This window comes from Ambystoma mexicanum, chromosome 6p (genome assembly GCF_040938575.1).
Source record: "Ambystoma mexicanum isolate Mex_15411 chromosome 6p, UKY_AmexF1_1, whole genome shotgun sequence".
NCBI lineage: Eukaryota > Metazoa > Chordata > Amphibia > Caudata > Ambystomatidae > Ambystoma > Ambystoma mexicanum.
This window is the reverse complement of record NC_090935.1, coordinates 474,903,716-474,928,515: the sequence shown is the minus strand read 5'-3', so window position 1 is coordinate 474,928,515 and position 24,800 is coordinate 474,903,716. Positions and strand designations below refer to the sequence as shown.

Sequence of the window (24,800 nt, the reverse complement as noted above, 5' to 3'; positions counted from 1 at the left end):
GGCATCTGCGTTGTATCTGGGCCCAGTTGCAAATAGCCTTGATTTGCTCCCTGTGTATTTAAAACAATTTACATCGAGACATCATCGTGACAGATTTATGAAACTGCGTCTAAATGCTTTGAGGACAAAAGACCAATTATACAGGATACATGACAAAGACACGTTTGACGATTTATGTAGAGTCTGTAAGGGCGAAGTAGAATCCAGCAAACATTTAATAATTGAATGTGTGGAACTAAAGAGCCAAAGAACATTCCACCTAGGAAAATACGCCCAGATGAATTCAAACATGGAAGATTGGTGGTTCCAAATTCTCCGAGGGAAAAACATGATGTTGACTTGTCGAATAATTGACTATTTAGATGCAATCCTGAAGGATGACACCGAAATTGACGTCTGAGTAAATGAAAACCTATAAACTGTGATGAGAGATATTGTTTTAAAAGGTTTGTAAATCAAACTATAAAATCACAATAAAAAAATAAAATAAAATAAAAAAAATAAGAGCTTTGAATTCATTCCACTTTATCTGCAACTCACAGTAATTGCAACATCCACACATCACCCACCACAGCCACACATTACATAGCGCTCCATAACACAATTCACCGCGACGGTTATACTTCATTTTACCCTTCATAGTCAAAAACCTTCCTCCACACCTGCCACATCACACCTCCTCCCATCACATCACGTTACACCTCACCTCCCACAACACTCTGCCCTACCACATCACGCCATACCCCACCACATAATGATGCCTCATCACAACAAACACACAAATAATGTCACTCCACACCAAATCGTACTTCACAGCCTCCACATCATCCCCACAGCATTACAATTGCTCTCAACCACCCTAGATCCCTCCCCATCTGCACCACATGGAAGGCGTTTCATCTAATTAACACATAACACCACATCATTCAGAGCCACCTTAGGCTGGAAAGCAACAAAGCTCCATTAACATTTACCACACGCTAAACTAACTATGTCAAACATCACAGCACACACTTAAAGTCCACGCCTACCCTTGTGCAGATGTCAAACACTGCATCATCCTCCATCCATGTCTGTCCCATATAGAGGGGGCAGGAGCCAAATAAACCATGGGTAGAGTCAAGCCAGAGCCAAGCCATGGGGCCTTGCTTTGCTCTTAGAGCCAAATGCAAGGCTAACTGGCAAAAGATGCCAACCTTGACGCCTACCTCCCCACCCACAAACTTATGTCTGTCTTCCTGCCTCCTCCAACACTAAAACAAAAAACAAATACCTGAAATCCTCCACCCTGCCGCCCACAACACATACCCACACCTGATCTCCTGCCTCCCTGCCCGATAATAGAAAACCAGTACCTAGCATCCCAATTTTGGGAAATACGGCACAGTGAAATTAAATTGTTTGTCCAGGATCAAACACGTTGTGAAAAATGTGATTTAATTCCATTCTGGACTGTAAACACTTCACAAATATCTTCATCTATAGCTGATATAAATGTGTGTTAATGTACAATTTTAAGATCTAAAATAATGGTCTGTTTTCTTAAAAACGACTTAAAAGTACACAAATCACAATATTAACAAATCTGACACATTTAAAAAAAACTGATGTTAAGGAAAAAGAGTATTTTCTATTTAAATTTTACCATCCTGAGTCGAAATGGAACTCTACACATAAAAGTTCGCAAATTAATGTTTAATGTTGGGCTAAACAATATCCTGCGTTTTCCAACAGTACTTCATAGCAACAAAACTGCATAAAAAAGTCCGCTACATCTAGTAATTTCTTCAAACAGACATGGGGCTGGTTCTTGTGCATATCTTCTAGCAGGCTTAAGCCTGATGTGAGCTTTCTTTGGTCATTCAGGAGGTGCACGTGGGAGCATCAGGCTTCACCCACAAGTCTTGGATGGTGGGAGAGTGAGGACAAAATCTAAACGGCTGTGTGGCAAGTGGGCAGCCTTATGCATCCTCCTTTCCCCAAGACCCATCGCCTCATTCACAAACCGGTTAGTATATTGAGACTCCATGCCTGTAGCACGGGGGAAAGTTAAAGAAATTGTTCTGGAAGGCTTCTTACATAGTTAATTAAAATGCTCCAGATAAACCCTCTTACCCACCAACAGTGTAGTACATCATTTACTTCACTTTTCACTTACGAGAGAAACATGCCTTATAAATGACAGAGCAGTAACCAAGTTAAGGGATATTTCAGCCTGTGGTGTGCACATTTTAAATGATCAATATTTGTATTATCTGTGGGGGAAACACATTAGGTTAACATACTATATATAATTGATGCCGTTTGTGTAGCAGACATTTAACAGAATCACTTCTAAAGGATCCAAATTGTGACTGCGAAAGTGAAGAGATTTTTCAGGATTGCATAAAATGAGCAAGTACGGAATACAGGTTTTCAGGATGCACAGTTTGAAGTTTTGCAGGTTTTAGATCACATGTGCTCCCATTGCAGCTTTAGTTTTGCACCAACATGCAATTCCTGGGAAGAGATCAACAAAGTACTCTATGAAAGTAGATGATTGCATGCCATTCTTTTAACTATCACTGGGTGGCAGTATCACTTTAATTTGTGAATGTAACAGACAATAAGGTGCTACTTGGCTCTGCAGTTGGGCTCCTCCTTAAAAAAAGGCACTCGAGCTAAGCCAGAGCCAGGTATTTGGCTCTAACCAGGCTCAAGACGGCACTGGCTCTCACATGTTTAGTCCAATCACCATACAGCAAGTGCTAACACAAACATTTGACACTGACAAAATGCTGGCTCTGTCACAGTAACTTCTTAGGAAATTTCACCTGGACCCCAGTCCAAAGGAGCACTTCCTGCCTCACCTGGAACCTGATTGCAGCCATCTTTGAAGTAGGCAAACTGATAGCAAATTGGAGTGGTAGTTACTAGCAACAGACGTGGTAGTTAGTTGTTCATACTGTGGCACTCTCCATGTTTCTGGTACTTTTGAGAATCCCCATCACTTGAAATAATGATCCTTTGAAGCTGGCACAGCAGACCCTGACAGAACCTCTCTTCCTTTCCTGATCTAGTCCCACACTGTGGCCATTTTAGCATCAGGCAGGCCAGCAGCAGACTGGGTAGGCAGACAAATGCAAATCCTTGACTCCAGATCTGGTTGGTGTTTGGGTGTGTGTTTGATGTGAAAGGTAGCTGAAGACATGCACATCGCTGAGACAGGTACGAGCTCGGAAGACCATTTGGTTACTAAATCATGCTAGGACATTTCCACCCCACCGTGCCAACATATCTATGCCATGATATCCTTACCATCGCCCCGTTTACCACAGGTCACTAAAGACAGCAACTGCACACAGTCACGTAAATAGTATAGGTGTGCTTTTTGAACTTTTTGATTTAGGGGTATGGCCTGACTCCCAGGACCCAACACGAGCCGAATCAGGTAGGAAATGGCTGCAGAGGAGGGGCCTGGGTCAGGGGCTGGGGGAAAGAAAGGGGCTGGAGTAAGTAAAGGGACAGGGCAATAAAGTGGCTAAAGAGGTTTGGGGCAAGAACATGGACTGGGCAAGGAAAGGGGCTAAACAGGACTGGGCGTAACACAATTGGCTAAAGGATTTGGAGTCAAGAACAGGGGCTAAAGGGTGTTGGAAAAGAGCAGGGGCCAGGGCCAAGAAAAGGGGATAAAGGGACTGGTGCAACACAATTGGTTAAAGGGATGGGGGCTACAAAAGGCAAAAACAGGGGCTAAATGGGGCAAGATCAGGAGCACAAAAGGGGCCTAAAATATATTGGGGCTACAAAGGGACATAAAGGGGTTGGGACAACAAAATGGGGCTAAATGAGGTAAGAACAAGGGTTTGAAAATAAAAAATGGACATGCCACAAACATAAAAGTAAGACTAGTGCTCCCAGCCCATTCAAAGCCTGCACGCTCCCCCTCTCTCCTACTTCCTCCTCCCCGGGACCCACATAACAATAAGTACAGTTTCCAGCACTTCTCCTATATATGAAACTGGTGATTCGTCTGTGACAGTAAGCATGTGAAATACAGAGGCTTTTGCTTTGATTGATTTTACAGGCCTTGCTATGGGCCTTTTTAGAACTCGTGCCACAGTCAGTAAATGCAAGTGCCTATAAACAGAAACGTTCCGGGCTCGAGCTTACCCTAGGGTGGCAGAGATCTGACTAAGGTGATAAGGTGAAGCTAGGGAACTGTTTATTCTGTATCAATGTAACTTTTAATTGTTGCATCCCAGCAGTGATCACGCTCCCTTTCCTAATATTGGGACAGGTTTTTAAAATAAAAATAACTCTCGGGACAGGGGACAAAGGGCCTAATTCCAGGAAGATCTTTGCAAAACCGGGACATCTTGCCCCCAGCTAAGAGGAACTGGGGGCAACAAAAGGGGATTAAGGGGGAATGAACAGGGGCAAAAGGGTGCTGTGGTAAGAACAGGGGAATTACAAGGGGAGTGAGCACAAAGAGGTGGTAGGCCCTTCAGAGTTGTGCTCCCTTCACTTACCTTTAAATTCGCCCAGAAAGTGCTCCTGTCCTGTCCCAGCCAATCATTGAGTGACTGGGGTGGGACAGGAAGTCATGCAGCCAGGAAAGGAAGTCAGCCAGCTGCTCTCCTGTAGGTGCCTGCCTGGCTTCTTGTTTAGACCGCCTGACTTCCTGTCCCACCTCAGCCACTCTGATTGGCTGGGACAAGACAGGAGTGTATTTGTTGTCCCCCCCTTTTTTTTACGGCCGTATAGTGGGCAACTGGTGGGGCTCATGGTTGGCCCCTGCTGTGGGCGGGCACTGACCTGAACACAGATGTGACACGGGCCAGCCCAAACCCCTGAGGACCTGCCCAGCTGAAGCATAATGTAATATAACTGGACCGTATGCAGCCATGTTAATTGTTGTTGAAATAACAAACAACGTTGGCATAAGGTGTTTGGAGTTAGTTTGACAAAGTGTGGCTGTATTATTAAATTAGCTGCCACATCATGTTTTTTGCTGACCTTCTTCTTCACTTTTATACTCTGGACTCTGGACTTTCTGGATGGTGGCTGCAGGTTGCAGTAAGGTCACACTAATCGTTTTTTAAAAACTGAACCGCATAGTTGTTGGCAAAGATCGCATAACACCATCATCGGTTTACCATTAAGGAGATATCGCTCCCCTCCTCGTATATGAAGCATAAGGTGCACTTGCTCATGATCTGAAGAAATTAATTCTGCATGTTTCTGCAACCATTTGCATAGCTCTCAATATTTTGTCACCCCATGGTGGGCGAAAACACTCAATTTTTCTTTTTGCGGATGAAAGCCCATTCATTTACATGGAAGGGTAGGGAGGTTGCCGGGTGAGAGAGATGCTTTCCGGGCGGGTGCCAGCTGCCAAAACCGTGTGAGTTGAGAGGTATGCATTTAACTAGACTGGGATGTTCTAAGATGACGGTTAATTCCTGACACTGACATTCAGCATTATTTCAGGCAATGAACTGGTGCCCGTGGCTGTCGGAAACCCTGGCTGTGGGTGGAGGAATGAAGGACGGACTTGTACGTGTCTGGGATATATGCAGTGGGAGGGTCATTCACTCTGCGCAGACAAGTTCTCAGGTGAGTTGATAACAGCTTTAACATAAACTATACTATTGTCACATGCAGCTCTGAGTCCAAGCTTTACTGTTGCGAAAGATGTCCCCAGACACTCATCGCCTCCCCTACTTCTGCTCCAGCATGTGTAAATAGAATCTGAATATCTGAACTACAGACACTACAGCCTCTCAGAAGACATTCTGCACACTGCCCGCAGCATCCAAACCATTGGGGACTGCCAGGCGCCGAGCATGCCCCAGTCATAGAGTCCGCGGCAGAGTAATCCACCTGTTGCAATGAGACAGGGATAATGCAAGAAAATAATGCTAGCCTGGGTGTGTTTGATCACAAATTTAGATTCCTGAAAGAAGACAATTGAATATCTTTAAAGATTCCAAAAAGGCAAAGAAATAAGCATTGACAAAGCCAACATGTTTTGCTTTTGTGTAGCCATGGAATAGGCATTTTCTAGTCACCGCTCTAATGGCACTGCTTCCTATAAATTGACAACAGCTGGCAAATGATGTTAGTACCTGGCAATATGATGGCAGTGCCTGGCAAATGCTTATGAAATTCCAACGCAAAAGCCTAAACAGTTGACTTTCCAAATGCTAGTTATTTGCTTGAATGGAGTGCAAAGAACTGCTGCAAGGGCACATATGATGTTTATAAATCAAGTGGCTGAAGGCAGGCAAACATGGTTAATAGATTTGTATAGCAACATTAGCTTCTTAACAGCTGCTATATTTAGAAATAACACACTTCCTTAACAGCACAGAGCTAACTCCAGTGCTCCCAGGGTGTGTGTTTTGGGTGCGTGGGGTAGGCAGTGTGTGGGTAATAGCATGGCCATGGGTGGTTATTGGGTGGATAAAATGTCAAACAACACCCACAGGCTTTTCTTCTCATCACACCCCACCTCTCCCCTATTTTTACTTCCCATGTCAATAGTTTTGGCTTATTGGCAGTGCTTCCAGCCAAAACTAAAACGTGAGTGCCTCTAAAAAAGCACACAGGTAGAATATAACTCATCTTTCACACGGCAAGGAAACACAGACACCATCGTTCCCTGCCCAAGAGTTCTGGTAACTGCTCCCAATGACAGAACATCTACTGAAGCGTCAATAAGTCAACCCTTAAGCTGCACTGCTCCTAGAAATAACTCCCAGTACATACATGGTTATAGGCCCACAGAAACTACATATTGCACTCTAGAGAACCACCACCTAGCCAGCAACAGCTGCCAGTCCTACAGAGCCATGTGCCACACTGGTACACAGTCAAAATCATTCTGCTATAATGAAGAACCCTGAACATGAAGGGTTCAAAAATAAGGTTTACTGAACATCGCTAAAATAAAAATAGAGCAAACATAACCCAATGAATCATAGAATTTATCAAAACAAAGAAAAAACACTTCTGTTGTAGGGAAGTATATTCAAGATCAGGCGTGCAAGGCAAATAGGGGTGTGTGGGTGCTTGGTGTTCTAGGGGTCCCCCTATTTCGAAAGTATACTTTCACAAGTGGAAATAGGTCAGCGCAAAAGCAGGGTAGCGAGGTTGAGTAGTACCTCTGCAGGGGTTCTCCTCTGGTACTACCAAATGGCTGAAAAAACAAAAACACATTTAAAACAAAATAGATGAAGAAAACGTAAAATAATACATGTTTCCTTCTCCTTTCTAAATGCTCTTTTTGTTACTATTTGCCTTACTTTTATTGTAAAGTTAATTAGCTTTACCTCTTCGTGTTTAGAATTTATGTTTCAATGATTATTCCTGGGATATTTTAACAAAGAACCACTGCACCCTATCCTCGGCTGCCTCTGGAAGCCAATAGCCTCGGAGGGCTAGTGCATCCGCCACAACATCTGCACAGTGAAGACTTGAACAAACATCCTGCCACCAATAAACCCCAGAACATAGACACACCCCTAAAAGAGAGCCAGACATGTGGCTTTGGAAGAGCAGCCACAAGTGGCAGGCCCAGCACCATTTCAGCTAGAGAATTCAAGAGCACCCTATCCTCAGCTGCCACAGGAAGCCACTAGCCTCGGAGGGCTAGTGCATCCGCCACAACATCTGCACAGTGAAGACTTGAACAGACATCCTGCCACCAATAAACCCCAGAACATAGACACACCCCTAAAAGAGAGCCAGACATGTGGCTTTGGAAGAGCAGCCACAAGTGGCAGGCCCAGCACCACTTCAGCTAGCGAATTCAAGAGCACCCTATCCTCAGCTGCCACAGGAAGCCACTAGCCTCGGAGGGCTAGTGCATCCGCCACAACAGCTGCACAGTGAAGACTTGAACAGAAATCCTGCAGCAAATAAACCCCAGAACATAGACACACCCCTAAAAGAGAGCCAGACATGTGGCTTTGGTAGAGCAGCCACAAGTGGCAGGCCCAGCACTACTTGAGCTAGCGGATTCAGGAGCACCGTATCCTCAGCAAGAACTCGAGATCTCTGTAAAACCATACGAATTATAATGTACTATTGTGTCACAGTAAGAATTATTGTGTTGGCTGTTGAAAGTAATGGAATTCAGAGAGATTTCTAAACAGAGCTGGTACATCCCTAAAATAGAAAATAGAAAAAGCAAACATACATTCAATATATATATATAATAAACAGCAAACTGTATTAGGCTGGGGGAAGTACATGTACATGAAAGCCTAAGCCATGACCCCAGGACAGAAGAACTAAGGGGTTGTTCACAAGAGCTGAGACGGTTCCAAACAGATTTAACCAAGTCACAGGAAATACACAATTTCTAAACTATTTCTAGATGGTACCAGAATAATATAGGCCCAACTTGGTAGAAGAACAAAAAACTCTCAAGAATGAAAACATGTAACCAAAAATAGTATTATTGACTATCATCAAATCCGTAGAAGTATAATTTTCACAATCCTCCAATCGACCTAAAAAGGGAGAACGCAAAGCCAACTCCACCACGGTACGAGTGAACCCTCAATACAGAAAGACGCTCCCTGCACAACAACAAAGACTACTGCTTAGTTACACACACACTGCGTGCCTCTCAGAGAATGCAAAAACAATACTAGGGAAATGTTATCTAAGAAAAAGCAGGCGAGCGCAGATACTAAGGGGCCGATTCATGGAACAAACGTGCGCTGAAAATCTTCGCGCAAGCAGGCGCAAGCAGGCGCAAGCGGAAAAAAACAGGCGCACGCGTGCGATTCATGGAAGTCCCTGCGCGTGTACACCCCGGAATGTGCGCCAAACCCGTGCATGGCGCACAAGTCACTGCAACATCCCGAAAGGAGTGCGCGACGCGCACAGTGAAAGCGCACAACCTCGGCGCATACACCAGAAAGTGGGCGGGACATGGGGCGTAACGTGCGGAATGGAAAACAACGCGCGAAAATAAGGGCGTAACTGGGGATGTACTGCAGGGAAGCAGACGGAAGGCCCACACGCACTCGAACCACATGTATTTATGGAATCGAATAGGGCAAAGCCACGCCCAGCCAAAGACACGCACAAGCCGAAACACGTCCGCCACACGAAGGCAGGCGGTAGCGTCCCTGCGCATTACAAAAGTGGTAACATACAGCAATTGGGCCTGTGCGAGCGGGCTACGTGTATTTCAGGGGTTCGCGTGAACTTTTTCACGCGATTGGGCCTGGGGGAGCAGGCTGCGTGTATTTCAGGGGTTCGCGTGAACTTTTTCACGCGATCGGGCCTGGGGGAGCGGGCTACGTGTATTACAGGGGCCTGGGGGAGCGGGCGTATTTCAGGGGTTCGCTTCACGCGATCGGGCCTGGGGTGGTGCGGGGTACCACTCACCGTCTGCCTTGCGTGTAGAAGAACGCGTAGCCAACACCCGCTGTGAAGTAATAGCATGTGAACCCCAACGGATGGAAAACACACGCACCGCACGAAAAGCACGTACAGAGCAGTTCAAAGGCACGCGGGATCTCCAAGCCCTGCCAGGGCAACGCCCATGCGCGAAACGTCACAGACGCGCATACGCTGTAAGGGCCTTTGGTCCAATGAAATCGCATACGCGTGCTGACGCGCTTACGCGCTAAGGGCCTTTCCTCGAATATCACGCTAACGTGCAGGATTTTCACGTGCCAAATCACTCCGTATCAAGCTGGCCATGCGAAAACACACGGAAGACCACGCTCCTGCCCAGAAGGCCGAATTACTGCTCCCCAGTGCCCCGAGCAGCCTCCCACATGCCATCTGCTGGCACCTGCCTGCCCGCCTGCCTGCTGCCACCGTGCCCTGCCAGTTGGTGCCTGCACATCAGCCATCTGCAGGGGTCCAGTTGCTGTGTCCACCCCTGCTGGAACAGAAGACTCACGACTCGGATAACATCGCTCCACAGCCCAGCCCCGGGACCCAGTTGCCCACCCACACCTGCCCCTGGGGTTGCCATGTCGGGCACATCAACATCTGGCACCAGTGGCAACCCCCGGCCAGAGGGGCACCAGCTTCACTGCCACCGAAGTTGGTGTCCTGGTGGAGCAAGTCCTGGGGCAGTATGATGCCCTTTTCGGATCGTCCCGCGCCAACAAGGAAGGACGGGAGAGGATCTGGGCCGACTGTGTGGTTGCCATCAACGTGGAGGAGGTGGCAACCCGCACCATCCAGAAGGTCAAGAAGCGCTGGGAGGACTTGAGGTCCAGGACCCTCATAAAGGCCCGGCGCCTCGTGGAGGGGGGCCGGGGCCGCATGAGTTCCATCCAGATGAGGGTCCTGGAACGCGTACACCCAGCGCTCCACGCCCAGGTCCTTGAGAGGGAGACCCGTCTGGAGTTGAGCGGTAAGTGGCCAAGCATTGCTGTGTGAGACAGGGCATGTTGCTGGTTGTCTGATACTTGCCTGTATGTGTGACATAGGCCATGTACGCATGTATGTGTGCAGGGACATCATGGTAATGCATGTGCGACCAGTAATGTGTGAACCGCACGGTTGTTGCATGTGTTTAAATGCGACATGGGGAGCCCTATGCAGATTGTACACATCAGAGCATGGCAGTCTCTGTTCCTGGACATGGGTGGGGGTGAGGGATGGGTGGTGATGCCAGGTACATATATGGTATGCATGTCTGTGTGCCTGACCTGTGTTTCTGTGACTTGTGAATGCCATGGATGCATGACACATGTCTGTGACAATGTACAGATTCACTGATGCAGCCTAGTCATCCTTGTATCCACTGTGATTGGGGTGTACGGGGCCAGATGGATGTGACTGAGGTGAAGTGTGTGCATGTGATAGGCATGACCCATGATGCATGTGAGTTCCATTACATTGTATGTTTCGAGAGTCCATTGGACATGTATGGAAATGTCCATGGCATGCACCATGACTGTCACTGTGTGTGTTTTGCCTGGACTGACACATGTGTTGTGGAGGGACATGATGGAAGTGTACTTTGACAGTGGCACTCATCTGCTATTGCTTCCTGTCTAGGGGACCATTGTACAGTACCGTGATGCTTGTGTTCTATGTCTCCCTCTACGCAGCGGCTAGTGAAGAAGAGGGCGGAGACGGCGCTGTGGAGCAAGGTGGCGGGGATGCCCCCACGGCTGCAGCGGAAGGGGTGGGTGAGCCCCCACAGGGGCCTGCTACGGCGGAAGACGGTGAGGAGCCATACAGGTTGGTGGTTTCCACAGAGGAGGAGGAGGCCGCCACTGAGGCACACATGGGGCCTGGTGGGGGCATCCCTGCTGGTGCAAGTGGTGCAGTAAAGGGGCAGGAGGCAGCACAGGTCACCGTGGAGGGGCCTGTGCATGTCGCTGTCCCTGACCCTGTGGGTGCACCACCATGCACCAGCAGGGATGTCCCGTCCCAGGCCCGTCCGCAGGTAGAGGGGATGTCCATGTCATCTGACTCCCCTCCACCTGCGGACGAGGGGACCCCTGGCCGTATGGAGAAGGTCCTGATTGGGGTCGCGATGCGCACGGCTGTGATTCGTGATGCCGTGCGTGCTTCCCAGGAGGAGCACGCACGTCATCACGAAGAGCACCGTGCCGATGTGGCCCAATTGGGATCGTCCATGTTCGGGCGTTTCCTGCATGTGTCGGCCAATCTGGTGGCCCCCTCCTCCTCTGTGGAGACTATACGCCAGTCGTTCTCCTTGCCGTCTTCCGGCCCAGATGCCACCAGGGCCCCCTGTGGACCTGCCCTGACCAATGCAGCCAGCTCGGTGGGAATCCCATCCCTGCCAGTCGGGAGTCGGAGGTCCAGCAGGGGTGGACACCACAGCAACTGTACCCCAGCAGATGGAGGATGTGCCGGCATCATCAGGCAGGGCACGTGCACAACGGCGTTGGTGGATTCCATCAGCCTGGATGCCGTCGTGCTGGCAGAGGCAGTTGCGTCGGAGGCAGCAGCAGAGTCAACGTGGGAGGCATCATGGCTCGGGGCCATCAACATCGGAGGGGCAGGCATCGGCCGGAGGGCAGGAGGACCCAGGACAGGAAGTGTCTTCCGTCTGGCTGCGGTTGGGCCAGCAGATAGGTGCGGAGCGGCGGCGGGCGGAAGAGGCGCGGCTCACGATGGTCAGGGCGGAGAACTCCATGCGGAGGGCCCTGAGGCGGGCCGAGTGCCTCGAGGCAATCCGCAGGGGGTTGGAGGAGCAGATGGCGTCGTCCCTGCGGACCCTCGGGGCCATGGAACAGGACCGCCTCCGGGACATAGACGAGGAGTTTGATGATGCCCTGGCCCGGAACACCACGGAGTGAGCCGCTGGACTTGCCCGCCGCCTTTGTATATAGTTCTTTAGTTTTAGGTTTCATTTGTTTCTTCTTATGATTTGGAGTCGACGGACACAGCTCCACTTTTTGTATATAGTTGCATTTTAGTTAGGGTTTTTTGTAGGTTTCCTTTGTTCAGTTGGGCTCATGGACCCTTGGATGTTTTGTACATAGTTCTTCATTGGATTGTTTTATTTTTTTATTTTTGATTTATTCTCCATGGAGCAATGGTCTTTGCATTTATTTTTATCTCTCGGATTGATTTTATTTTTAATGTGACTTTGAACAAAATATTTTTGGATTTGGATTTGTAGTTTTGATTTTTTTGGACGGACATGCAGCTTATCTTTTTTTCATTGCCATTGTAGTTTGTTTCATTTCATTTGCATTCCATTTTTTTTAATACAATTTTGTTTTCATACTTCACTGTGTGGTATCATCTCATTGGTTTCATGCATGTCATGTTGGGTGTTTTCCCATTCATTTGCAACCATTGTTTGTGACGGACATGGGTTCATTTGCTTTATGAACATTGGGGGTGTAACATGTAATTTCCATTTCCATGTGGGTGAATGGGTTACTTGGTAGGGCCTTTTGGCTGTGGAGGCTGACCATAACGCACATGATTGGGGATTGTGAGGACCTGGGTGCAGGGAGACATGAGTGGGGGCCTGGTGGAGGCTGCCCCTGCACTGCTGGGGGGTGAGGGTGGTGGGAGACATGAGTGGGGGCCTGGTGGAGGCTGCCCCTGGTGGCTGGGAGGTGGGGTGGTGGGAGACATGAGTGGGGGCCTGGTGGGGGCTGCCCCTGGATGCTGGAGGGTGAGGGTGCGGGGGGACATGAGTGGGTGCCTGGTGGAGGGTGCCCCTGGATGCTGGGGGGTGGGGGTGGTGCGAGACATGAGTGGGGGCCTGGTGGAGGGTGCCCCTGGATGCTGGGGGTTGGGGGTGCAGGGGGACATGAGTGGCGGCCTGGTGGAGGGTGCCCCTGCACTGCTGGGGGGTGGGGGTGGTGGGAGACATGAGTTGGACATGTGTGGTTGGCTGGTGGGGGCTGCCCCTGGATGCTGGAGGGTGGGGGTGGTGGGAGACATGAGTGGGGGCCTGGTGGGGGCTGCCCATGGTGGCTGGGGGGTGGGGGTGGTGGGAGACATGAGTGGGGGCCTGGTGGGTGCTGCCCATGATGGCTGGGGGTGGGGGTGCTGGGTGACATGAGCAGGTGTGCAGGGTAGTCCCCTGTGGTGTCGGCTGCCTGCAGGGGCCGTGGAGGGTGTACAGGGAATACCTGGGAGCACACAGCCAAATCGCGAGTGGAACTTCCCGCGCACCCCTGGAATACACGTACCCTGCTGAAATCGCGTGTGAAACTTGCCCCGCACCCCGAAATACACGTACCCTGCTGAAATTGCGTGTGGCACTTCCCGCGCACCCCTGAGATACGCGTACCCTGCTCGCACGGGCCCAATCGCGTGTGGAAATTCCCACGCACCCCTGAAATGCACGTACCATGCTGAAATCGCGTGTGGAAATTCCCGCGCACCCCTGAAATCCACGTACCCTGCCACATCGCGTGTGAGACTTCCCGCGCACCCCTGAGATCCACGTACCCAGACAAATCGCGTGTGGAAATTCCCGCGCACGTACCCGGCCAAATCGCGTGTGGAACTTCCCGCGCACCCCTGAAATCCACGTACCCTGCCAAATCGCGTGTGAGACTTCCCGCGCACCCTTGAGGTCCACGTACCCAGGCAAATCGCGTGTTGAAATTCCCGCGCAGGTACCCGGCCAAATCGCGTGTGGAACTTCCCGCGCACCCCTGAAATCCACGTACCCTGCCAAATCGCGTGTGTGACTTCCCGCGCACCCCTGAGATCCACGTACCCAGACAAATCGCGTGTGGAAATTCCCGCGCAGGTACCCGGCCAAATCGCGTGTGGAACTTCCCGCGCACCCCTGAAATCCACGTACCCTGCCAAATCGCGTGTGGAAATTCCCGCGCACCCCTGAGATATGCGTACCCTGCTCGCACGGGCCCAATCGCATGTGGAAATTCCCGCGCACCCCTGAAATGCACGTACCATGCTGAAATCGCGTGTGGAACGTCCCCCGCACCCAGAACTACACGTACCCTGCTGAAATCGCGTGTGGAACTTCTCCCGCACCCCTGAAATACACGTACCCTGCGGAAATCGCGTGTGGAACTTCCCGCGCACCCGTGAAATACGCGTACCCTGCTCGCACAGGGCCAATCGTGTGAGGTACTTCCCGCACACCCCAGTGATACACGTAGCCCGCTTGCCGTGCTGGTACAGGGTTAGCGCAGCCCTCTGCGCTGGATTGGGTATATTGATGGCTTTTCCCTGCGCGAGAGGCGTTCTTGGGGGCGTAACTGGCGCTGCTGCAGGGTCGCTGCGCCACTGTGCGCCACGGCTGGTTTTGGTGGCTGGAATCCATGAATACGCTGTGCGCGGAAATGGATTTTGGCGCACGCGGCTGGCGCAGGGATTCGCACGCGCACACTGTGCGCCTGCCGCGTGCGCCACTTGTGCGCTGAATTCTATGAATTACCCCCTAAATATACATAGCCAGCTATCAGACCTAATACTCTCCAATATCAGCTATTTGACATTTTCCTCGGCAACTACCTAGACTGGAGAAAATACAAACTCAGAATTAAAAAAACTCATCACATACATGACCATACTAACAAATAGCTATTCACCACCTAGTGATCTCCACCTGGACATCACATGCTCTTCTTCTGAACACTGGGTGCTGTTTTCTAAGCTGCAGAATTGTTCTTTGTGCCTTTCACCATAAACTGCTATGAATCCAACAATCATTATCACTGAATTCTTCATAAATCAGTGAACGGCATTGGTGGTTGGTAATTGAATATTTCCTAAATTCTTGGCATTTACCACCGCTGGGCAGATGTTGCAATGGAAGCATTCCATTGTGTTGCAAGTTCTTGGGTATGCTGCAATAACACAGCATGTCAGGGAAACAAAAGTTCACATGAGGGTTTAGTAATTCCCAGTAACAGCATGAACCCTGTCGCACACTTTCAAAGACCTTTGTTAACATTTGATAATATTTACATGGTTTTATGATTTCTTTGCCAGAATACCCTCCACACATTTTGCCAAATTCACCCTTGATTTGAGGTTCAAACTGAATTGGGGAATTTTAAGTAAATAGTTGTCGAAACCTCACATTTATATGTTTACACCTATTTCAATTCTAATAATGTTTTGTTTTGATTAGATCTGCTCTCTTCTGTGGTTACCGGAAACAAAAGAATTGGTGACGGGACACGGACTTCCAAGACATCAGATAAAAGTATGGGACTATCCGTCCCTGACACAAGTGACGGAGCTCTATGGTATGTATGTTTCAGAGAGTGCAGCATTATTTGTAATTTTTTATGAAGGACTTTTACTTTAATTCACAGATAACGTAAAGGGTATTTGTTTTTCCGGGAGGCATCAATTACTCACAAACGAAACACAGTCCTTGATATTAAAATCTCATTTGGAATATCCTTCACTGGCTTTAGATAAAGTAAAGTTTGGGGTAACGTTTGGGCCTAATACTTATTTAGATATCAATGTGGGTATATATCCCGACAATGTATTCCAAGGGCTGCATTTTGCTTTTGGGAAGAACAAAAGAAACTCTGACACGTATGAAAAACCTTTGGCAGCAACACAACACCCTTCAGACCTTCCTATGACTTAATACTACTCTCCCTAACCTCTACATGTCCTGTCTGCTGGACACAGGAATACACAACACATGATAATCCAAATTGTAAGCCAAGTCATGTGCACAGAATACACCACAATGAATAATATGTTGGCCATTGCCAGGATGTATAGTTTTGGTATTTGCATTCTAGGTTCATTTGTAAATTGTTAATGCATTCCTTGCAACCTTTTCCTTTCTGCCTTCCAGTTTCCGTGTATATGACAGGTCAGCCCTATTACTCTGAATGCTCGGTGCTTGCTTTTTGGCTACATACTGCTAGCAGTTCTATGTCTCATACAGCAGCAAGTATGTTTGATAGTTGTATTTGTTTTCAGGGCATAGTAGTACATCATTGTGGATGTGTGTTAGGCACCCAGGCTTAAAGTTGATAATAGTTTGACATCAAATGGATATCTACTTTCATACCTTTGGCTTTTAGGTTAAGCCTCTTCAGGTACTTGAGCTCCCACATTCTTCTTAGTGTGGTACTCCAGAGGTCAACTTTTAAAACCATGGCTGATAGAGATCCTCTAGTGTGTGTCCATCCTGTGTGAATTGTTGACCCACTGGGGTTTCTGTTTTGTGGTTTGAGATGGTGTAGCTATGTATGATCATGCTCTCACACAGCTCCTGGCAGCTCTCACTTCGATATTTTCCTTGTGGGTATTTGATGCATTGGATGAGGTATAAAAGCGTGGAGGCTCTGCAAGTGTATGACACGTGTATGGTATCCAGTAATGTTTTTCATAAAAATGTATATGGGGTGGACTAAATGGGTCAAAAGGGGTGGGGAGGGAGTTGGGGAGTATTTAAAAGCACAGCAAAACAAATTTTAAAAACAAAAAGTTTCAGTAAAAAAGTAAAAAAGTAAAGAATTCTTTAACATCACATAGATCCTGCGTGTATCTGTATTGTTTGATACTGTGGGGTTGTTATGGCAGATGCTGTGTAGATGTTTTGGCATGTTTAGCATTTCCTAGCATTGCCTGGGTACGTTGCAGGTCTTTATTATTCATCTAGTATACCATTACTCCCTGCCAGATACCATGCTAGGTTTCTCAGTTGCTTGTTTGCAATTAGAGATGATTCTTTGGAAATGTCTCTCTGCTCCTTGTCCATGCTGAATATTCATTGTAGGTCCTTAACAATCCTGTTCAGTTGTGTTGGAGCTGGATGATGGGTGACAACCAAGAGTATTCTTTCTGTACTTTCTGTATTGTAGCAGGGTGACCCTGTGTATGATCAATGCCCGATCATCAAATTCCCTGTCAATGTCTGTGGCTGACTGTCCCTTTTGCACAAAATATGTACTATTTGTAACAAGTTGATCGTCCTTTGTCTTCATTTTGGAAAGCAGTACTATCATATAGATCTCACTCCTATGCATATCAATAGTGCCCCCATGGGATGGTTTGAACCTCATGATGTAGCGAAGTCTATGCAGAATTGGGGCATATATGCTTTGCTTGTGCAGTCCGGACCCTATTTTGGAACAATGCAGCTTTCAAGACAGAAGCAATTTCTTTGTTTTTTTTAAATATTTATTTATTTAGCTTGGCAGCACAGGAACAGGTGAGCAACATACAAGGCAGGTTCAATATAGTAACAGTATACATAATACAGGTACACAGAGTCAGCTTACAACTTGAGTATACATTTGGGGGGTGCATACAAAATTGGTGCGGGACCGGAAAGACAGCGGTTCAGAGGGGGGATCAGGGAGGAGGAGGGGAGGAAGCTGGAGATGTGGCATCAGATGAAGTATCCATAGAGGACATGTAGGATCGAAACTTGTGCCAAATATCTCTGGGTCTAGAGTAAGTTGGCTGTAGTAGGGTGCAGGATTCTTCGGTATCCGAGGCCCAAGTGACTGCCCTGAGCCACTGCACATGAGTGGGTGGTGTAGGCCAAAGCCAGCAAATTAGAATGGACCGTACTGCGAGTAGCATACAGAGACCGGCCAGTTTTTTGGAATCTCGGCCGAGTTCATGGGAAGTCATGGAAAAGACATCTCATTGGGGATAGGATGACAGGATGGTCAAGAATGATTGACATGGTAGAACATACCAAGCTCCAGAAATGGGCGCAGCGGGGACAGGACCAGATCATGTGAATATAGTCAGCGGTATAATAGCCACATCTGGGACATCTTGGGGGGTGGTCCTTAAGCATATGATGAAGTCTGTTCGGGGTGTAGTGATACCTGTGGAGCACCTTAAACTGAATCAATTTGAAGTGGGAGTTGAAGGATACCCCGTGTATGCGTGCGCACATGTGGGCCCAATGTTCATCGGTCATTTCCAACCCAAGGTCCTTTTCCCATGCGTGTTTCAATTTGGTAAACATAGGGGTGGATCTAGTTTGAACCATGGTATAGAGTCTGGATACTTTACCCCTCGCGGGTGTGGGGGAGGTTAACTCTGTAATTGCAGGATCATCTGGTGGTATCGCTGGGAAAGTGGGGTATTTGTGTTTAAGGGTTTTCGGGAGAGCCGAATACTGGAGCCATATAGACGGTCTCTGTCTCAGGGATATTGGGAGGTCTGGCCATTCAATAAAATTGTTCTGCTCAAAGATGTCACGGATCAGATCGTACCCCACCTCGGCCCATCAGCGCACTATGGACGGTGATACATGTGGGACCCCCGGGAGGAAGTTCCAAAGTGGGAGGTTACCATGGAAGGGGTGGGCGGTCCCAAGTAGTTTTCATGTTTTAGTTAGGGCCAAGGACGTGCAAGCCACCGGGTCAAGTGAATCCAGGACTGTCGGCATAGGTTTAATAACCAAGGAACGAATGTCCCGGTCGCTAACCGTCAGTTTTTCGAGTCTGACAAGTGGAGGTGGGTCAGGTGTGTTGAACCAATGTGATGTGAATTGGATCTGCGCCACCAGCCAGTATCTGAAGAAGTCTGGAGCACCAAAGCCGCCACCTTCCATTGGGGTGGTCAAGGTCCTGAGTTTAAGACGGACAGCACCTGAGTGCCACAGAAAGGTGTTAATCGTGCAAATCAATGTTTGGAAAAACTCTTCACCCGGCCATAGAGGGATGTTGGTGAACCTGTACAGGAGCTGGGGGAGCACTATAAAACTGAAGCAATTTTGATGATTGAATCGGAGGATTGCAATTTTATGTTTAGGGGGGACCCTGAGTGGTTTGAACAGGATATTTTAATAATTGCCAACAGAGCAGTTATTCTTCCCAAATGTTAGAGTAATTTTGCACCAAGGGTTCGGGAATGTTACAAGGAATTTGTGTATGTTGATATTGCGAACATAGAATATGTGAAACATCAAAACGCACTGTCCATTGTTTGAATTATAGTGTATGGTGTAAGCTAATAATGCAGTAATTTAATTTTGCTATGTAAAATGTTTTATCTGATTTTTTTTCTTTGTATACTCATGAACGATTGTAGTATCTATTTTCTTTTCTGTTATTTTTGCTTCCGGTTTCACTTTACCAATTAAAAAATAATAAAAGAAAAGAGTGACAAATACCTGGATCTGCCTACAAGCAGAAGAGATGAAGATAAAAAGGAAAACAGGCAGGGAATGAAATCAAAAGACCTAGGACAGTCAGTGGGGAGGCAACAATGCTGATTAAGCAAGGGTAGAGCAGGAAAACATTGTGTGTGGGTGTCAGGAGCAGGGGGATGGGGAGCCTGGGCCAGCCCGGGTGTCCTTATCTACCATTAAGCTGTCCATTTGATTGTGTATGTGCTGCCGTGCTAAATTGTGCAATTCTATCTCCCTTTGATTAGGTCATAATGGAAGGGTTTTACATCTCGCCTTGAGTCCAGATCAAAGAAAGATTTTTTCTGCTGCAGCGGATGGAATCGCCTCTGTGTGGGAATACCGCAATAAAAGCACACATGCTCCCACATCGCACATTTCATATAGTGTCAACATGATGTCACAACGTTGACAATTCTCCATTCAATCCAGTAGGATTTGTTTAAGTGCCCGACACACTCAAGGGACATCATAAGGGTCTTTCATGGAAGAAATGAATTGTTCACAACTTATATGACGCATGCGCTTCCCAAACTGACACCACCTGATGGACAGTCAAAGGCTTTGAGACAACCGTGAAAGGACACAACACGGCCAGAGATATGCAAGCTACCCACAGGAGAAGCACAGTGTAGATGGAAAAGTGTTGCTGATGTGTGTAATATTGATCGAAGAAAAGGGTGTACACAGTCCAGAAGCGACAGAACAAAAAGATCAGGAATACCTATGAGACCCGATGAAATCAAAGCCATGCATTAAGCAATTCCCTTAATTCCCTAAAGGCCCAGGAAAACCGAATACAGGAGGCGTGAACTCCACGTTGCACACCCCGTTCATGTTTATCAACAGCAAGAGTTTGGTCGTAGCCGAGGTGGTAGTCATGGTTTGGTGGAGGTGCTGTACGGAGCTGGAATGGACTGAGGGGATCGTGACTGACGATATGATATATTTTATTTATATCGCGCTCATACACATGTGTGTGAGAGCGCAAATGGAGTCACAGATGTGAGAATGAAGGACATGCTGGCTAGGGACAGCCAGGATATGATAGTAAAGGGTGCAAGGCAGTACTAGACACTCCTATCATTGGTACAAACCAAGATATGAGCTCAATCTCGGAAGTGGAGGTTATTGAAAGGCTTCAAGACATGGTGGCCTTGAGAATAACCAAACGTAAGCAGTCAGATGTTATCTGAGCAATTCTACTACTCTGGATTTCACAGTGTTGTGCCCACTGCTAGCTGTGGCATGTTATGTATCTATCGCCCTTCTGTTGTCTTAGAAAACATCTCATGTAAATCTTATTCTGAACCTGATTCGGATGGGTGCGCACAGCTGCAATTCTGCACCTATCGACTGCCTCTCCTTCGAATGAAATGTGGGTTCTGCGTCTCTCCACGCCTACAGAATGGCAGATGCCTTTGGGAACCATCAGAACCCTTTCAAGTTGTATTGCTTTGCGTAATGAATTTTGTGTAAAATGAGTGTCCCATTTACTTTGCTTTTTGGTAAATCTTTACAATGAATGTATTGGGGCTTGTTATGCGACCTGTTCTCACTTGTGAAGGAAAGAAATGTGATACAGGAACATGGGGAAGGTGGACACACATTGTTAATCCTTTTAACAGGCGTTACCCTGACGAAATAATATTAATAAGGAAACAGAACAAGAAGGGTAGGCAGGCACTCTTTTTGATCAAACTATTAACAAAGAAAGCTTAATGTTCTTTTTTTATAAAGAATTATGTTTCTTTGTGTTGTATGCGTATATATAGGGATGTGCACAGCGCAAACCTAGCTACCAAGCAACAGTGCACTGGACAAAAGTTTAGGGCGGCCCTAATATCTTGGATAGTAGGCCGGCACTTCCCGTTTCTTTCTTTCTTTCTTTATTTTGGATTTATAAAGCGCCCAGTGGCCCGGAGGCATCGTGGCGCTGTTACAGGATAGTCACTTAATACATGTTAGGAACATTTCAGAAGCAGCAATACAGGTTGTGACAGAAATTTCATAGGCAGTAGTACAGGTTAAAATGACAGTGCTGAGGGTGTTCCAAGGTTACAGAGGAACATTATTGGAGGCAGTTCTTTATGGCAAATGGTCTACGTGCTGGAGGGGTGTGGCCCTTATCTTCCTGAGTGGATTCCTGCCACTGTCACTCCTATGCAGACCTACTCCTCTTTTGAATGCCTTGACTGCCGACTCTCTCTCTCTCCTAGCCATTCCCTTACCGTGGCTACTATCTATCGGCCTCCTAGTCAAATTTCCTCCTTCCTCTCCGAGTGGGCGGACCTCTCTTCCTCACTCCTGTCCTCAACCACTCAACTCCTCTTTCTTGGAGACTTCAACATCCACCTGGATGCCTCCTGTCCTCCCTCTGGACCCTTTCGCGACCTCTGCGACTCTCTCTCACTCTCTATTCTCCCGTCTGGGCCGACTCATTCTGCAGGGCACGCTCTTGATGCTCTGATCTCTTCAGACCTTCCCCTCTCTGTCCCTCTCTCCACTCCTCTCTCCTGGAGTGATCACATTCTCCGATCCTCCCACCTCACCTTCCCTACCCCACGGGCAAAGACACCCTCATCACTGCCACCCTCCTTCTCGGTCATCTGACCCATGAAGCGCGTGTCAGTTGAGGCTTTCACTGCCACCTTCTCGCCCCCTTCGGCTGACTCCCACCCTGACACAGCCCTCTCCACTCTTCACTCTGCTATATCTGATACTCTTGATATCCTTGCCCCTGTCATGAGAATCCGCCTGAAGCCCAAAGCCAAATGTAACTCCTGGTATGACTCGGATCTCATCACCCTTAAACGCAAGTGCAGGGTGGCAGAGAGGAAATGGCGTGCTTCATGTTCATCCTCTGACAAACTGGCCTGCCACCTGCTCCAAAGGCAATATCGGCTCTCCGTTCTCACCAAGAAGAGAGCCCTAATCCAAGCCCGCATCTCTGCGGCATCTAACAATTCGGCCGAACTCTTTAAAATCTGCAAGGAGCTGGCCAACCCTGCTACAGTCTCTACCTCTCCTGTCCCCTCCCAGGCCCTCTGCACGGCACTGGCCTCTCACTTCATCTCAAAAACTCAGGACATCCTGTCCTCACTCTCCTTCTATCACGCCCCCCCCTCTATTCCCTGCTCTTCCTCTGGCCCTTCTGCAACCCTCTCTCTCTGCCTTTCCCCTTTTTTCTGCTGACGAGGTTTCGAGACAAGTCCGATCTATGAAAGTCTTGTCAAAACAGGTTCACTCCTGTTCCTCCAAAACTATCAAGGACCACATCGACTCCTTGGGTCCTGCCCTGGCTGACGTCTGCAATCACTCCTTCGCCTCTGGAGTCTTCCCATCCCCCCTCAAGCACTCCCTTGTGCACCCCCTTCTTAAGAAACACTCTTCCGACCCCTCCTGCCCGGTTAACTATCGCCCAATCTCTATCACTCCCTTCCTGGGCAAGCTCCTGGAGAAACTGGCCATCTCCCAGCTTAATCTGCATGCTGAATCTGTTGGTAGTCTTCACGACCATCAGTCTGGCTTCAGAGTTGCCAGAAGCACGGAAATTGCTCTCCTGAACATCCGTGAGGACCTGCTCTCGAACCTTGACTCTAACACCCCATGTGCTCTCATTTTGCTCGATCTCTCTTCTGCCTTTGATACTGTCAACCACACCACCCTGCTCAACCGTCTCCGTGACAACCTGGGTATCACTGGTCAGGCTCTGGTGTGGCTGACCTCTTTCCTCTCCAATCTACCCTCACAGGTCCAACTGGGGTCCTTCCTCTCTGACATCTTTTTCTCTACCTGTGGTGTCCCCCAGGGATCTAACCTCTCTCCCTGGCTGTTCAACCAGTATCTGGCACTCCTTGCCCACCGCATGGCCGCTCTCTGTCCCAACTTTCAGTGCTATGCGGATGATACCCAGCTCATTTTCAGGCTACCCTCGGCCTCCTCTTCCCCTTCCCTCATCTCTGACTGTCTTTCTGCTATCCATGAATGGTGTGCCGCCAACGACCTCTTCCTTAATGCCAATAAGACTGAGATTCTACTCATCGGCACACCCACTCCCTCCTTCCCTGCAGCCCTCTGGCCGGCCTCTCTTGGCCCTCTTCCTGCTCCCTCCAACAAGGCAAAAAACCTTGGGGTCATCTTCGACTCCATACTCTCCTTCTCTCCTCACATCTCTGATGTCTCTGAGAAGTCACACTACCAGCTACACCTCCTCAGAGGTGTCCTTCCTTTCCTCTCCTTTCCCCAGAAGCTCACTGTCTCTAGAGCCCTGGTTCACTTGAAGCTGAACTACTGTAACAGCCTCTATCTAAATCTGCCTACCTCTACTCTCCACCCTTTGCAACTCATCCAGAACAGGACTGCAGACTTGTCCTTGGCCTCAAGCCCAGGGAACGTATCTCTCCAGGACTGAAATCACTACACTGGCTCCCAGTGGCTGCGAGGATTAAGTTCAAAACCCTCTGCATTGCCCACAATGCCTTCTGGGGCCTTGGGCCAAAATACCTTCAACTCTCTCTTCCTAAATATCTTCCTTCTCGAGCTCTTCGCTCATCCGCCTCCAACTCCCTCAGGGTCAGCCGCTTCTCCAAGCAACGATTTGGGGGTAGATCTCTCTCCGCAGCAGGGGCCTCCTTCTTGAACAGCCTTCCTGCCTCCCTCAAACTTGAGGAGAACCATCTCCGGTTCCGGAAGCACCTCAAAACCTTCCTCTTTGCCTCTGTTTTCTCTCCCCCTCTCCCTTGCTAAAATCACTGAACCTGCACTGAATCTGCAACTGGGCCACTCACCGATCTTGGTCCTTGGCCCAGCCACTCATCCCTGCACTGCCTCACTGGCAACCCCTGCAATGCGGGACTGTCTCTGTATTCCTACAGCCCCTCCTCCCTGCACTTACCTTGCCACCAGCTGGCCCGTATTATTTATCTTGTATTCCACTAACCCTTTAGTGCACTTTCCCCTCTCCCTTTCCGCATGCACTTTTCCCTTCCCCTCTACCCTTGCACTTGCGCGATCTGAATGGCACCTGGCCTAGTAGGATCGTTGTCTGTCTCCCCTTGTCCCCCCCCTGCCTCGTCGCGCCTTGAAACACTTGTGTATAGGCGCGTTACAAATGCTGTATCATATCATATATAAATAGCTTCCTTTTTAGCACTTTCCAAATTACAATGCTTGATTTTGGGACTGGAGGTGTAATGGCTCTGGGTTTCTCTGCCAGCTGCAATGG

General features: G+C 48.4%; 1 protein-coding gene across 1 annotated transcript in view; it reads left to right on the top strand.

Annotated features, from left to right (window-relative positions):
• CDC20B (cell division cycle 20B) overlaps positions 1-21,116 on the top strand; it is a 223,166-nt gene extending 202,050 nt beyond the window's left edge. Inside the window, exons 11-13 of the mRNA XM_069626486.1 lie at positions 5,473-5,598; positions 15,578-15,695; positions 19,822-21,116. Of these exons, the coding sequence (XP_069482587.1) occupies positions 5,473-5,598; positions 15,578-15,695; positions 19,822-19,985 (408 nt within the window). The 3' untranslated portion in view covers positions 19,986-21,116. The remainder of the gene's footprint in view (positions 1-5,472; positions 5,599-15,577; positions 15,696-19,821) is intronic.
• The last annotated feature ends 3,684 nt before the right edge of the window (positions 21,117-24,800 follow it).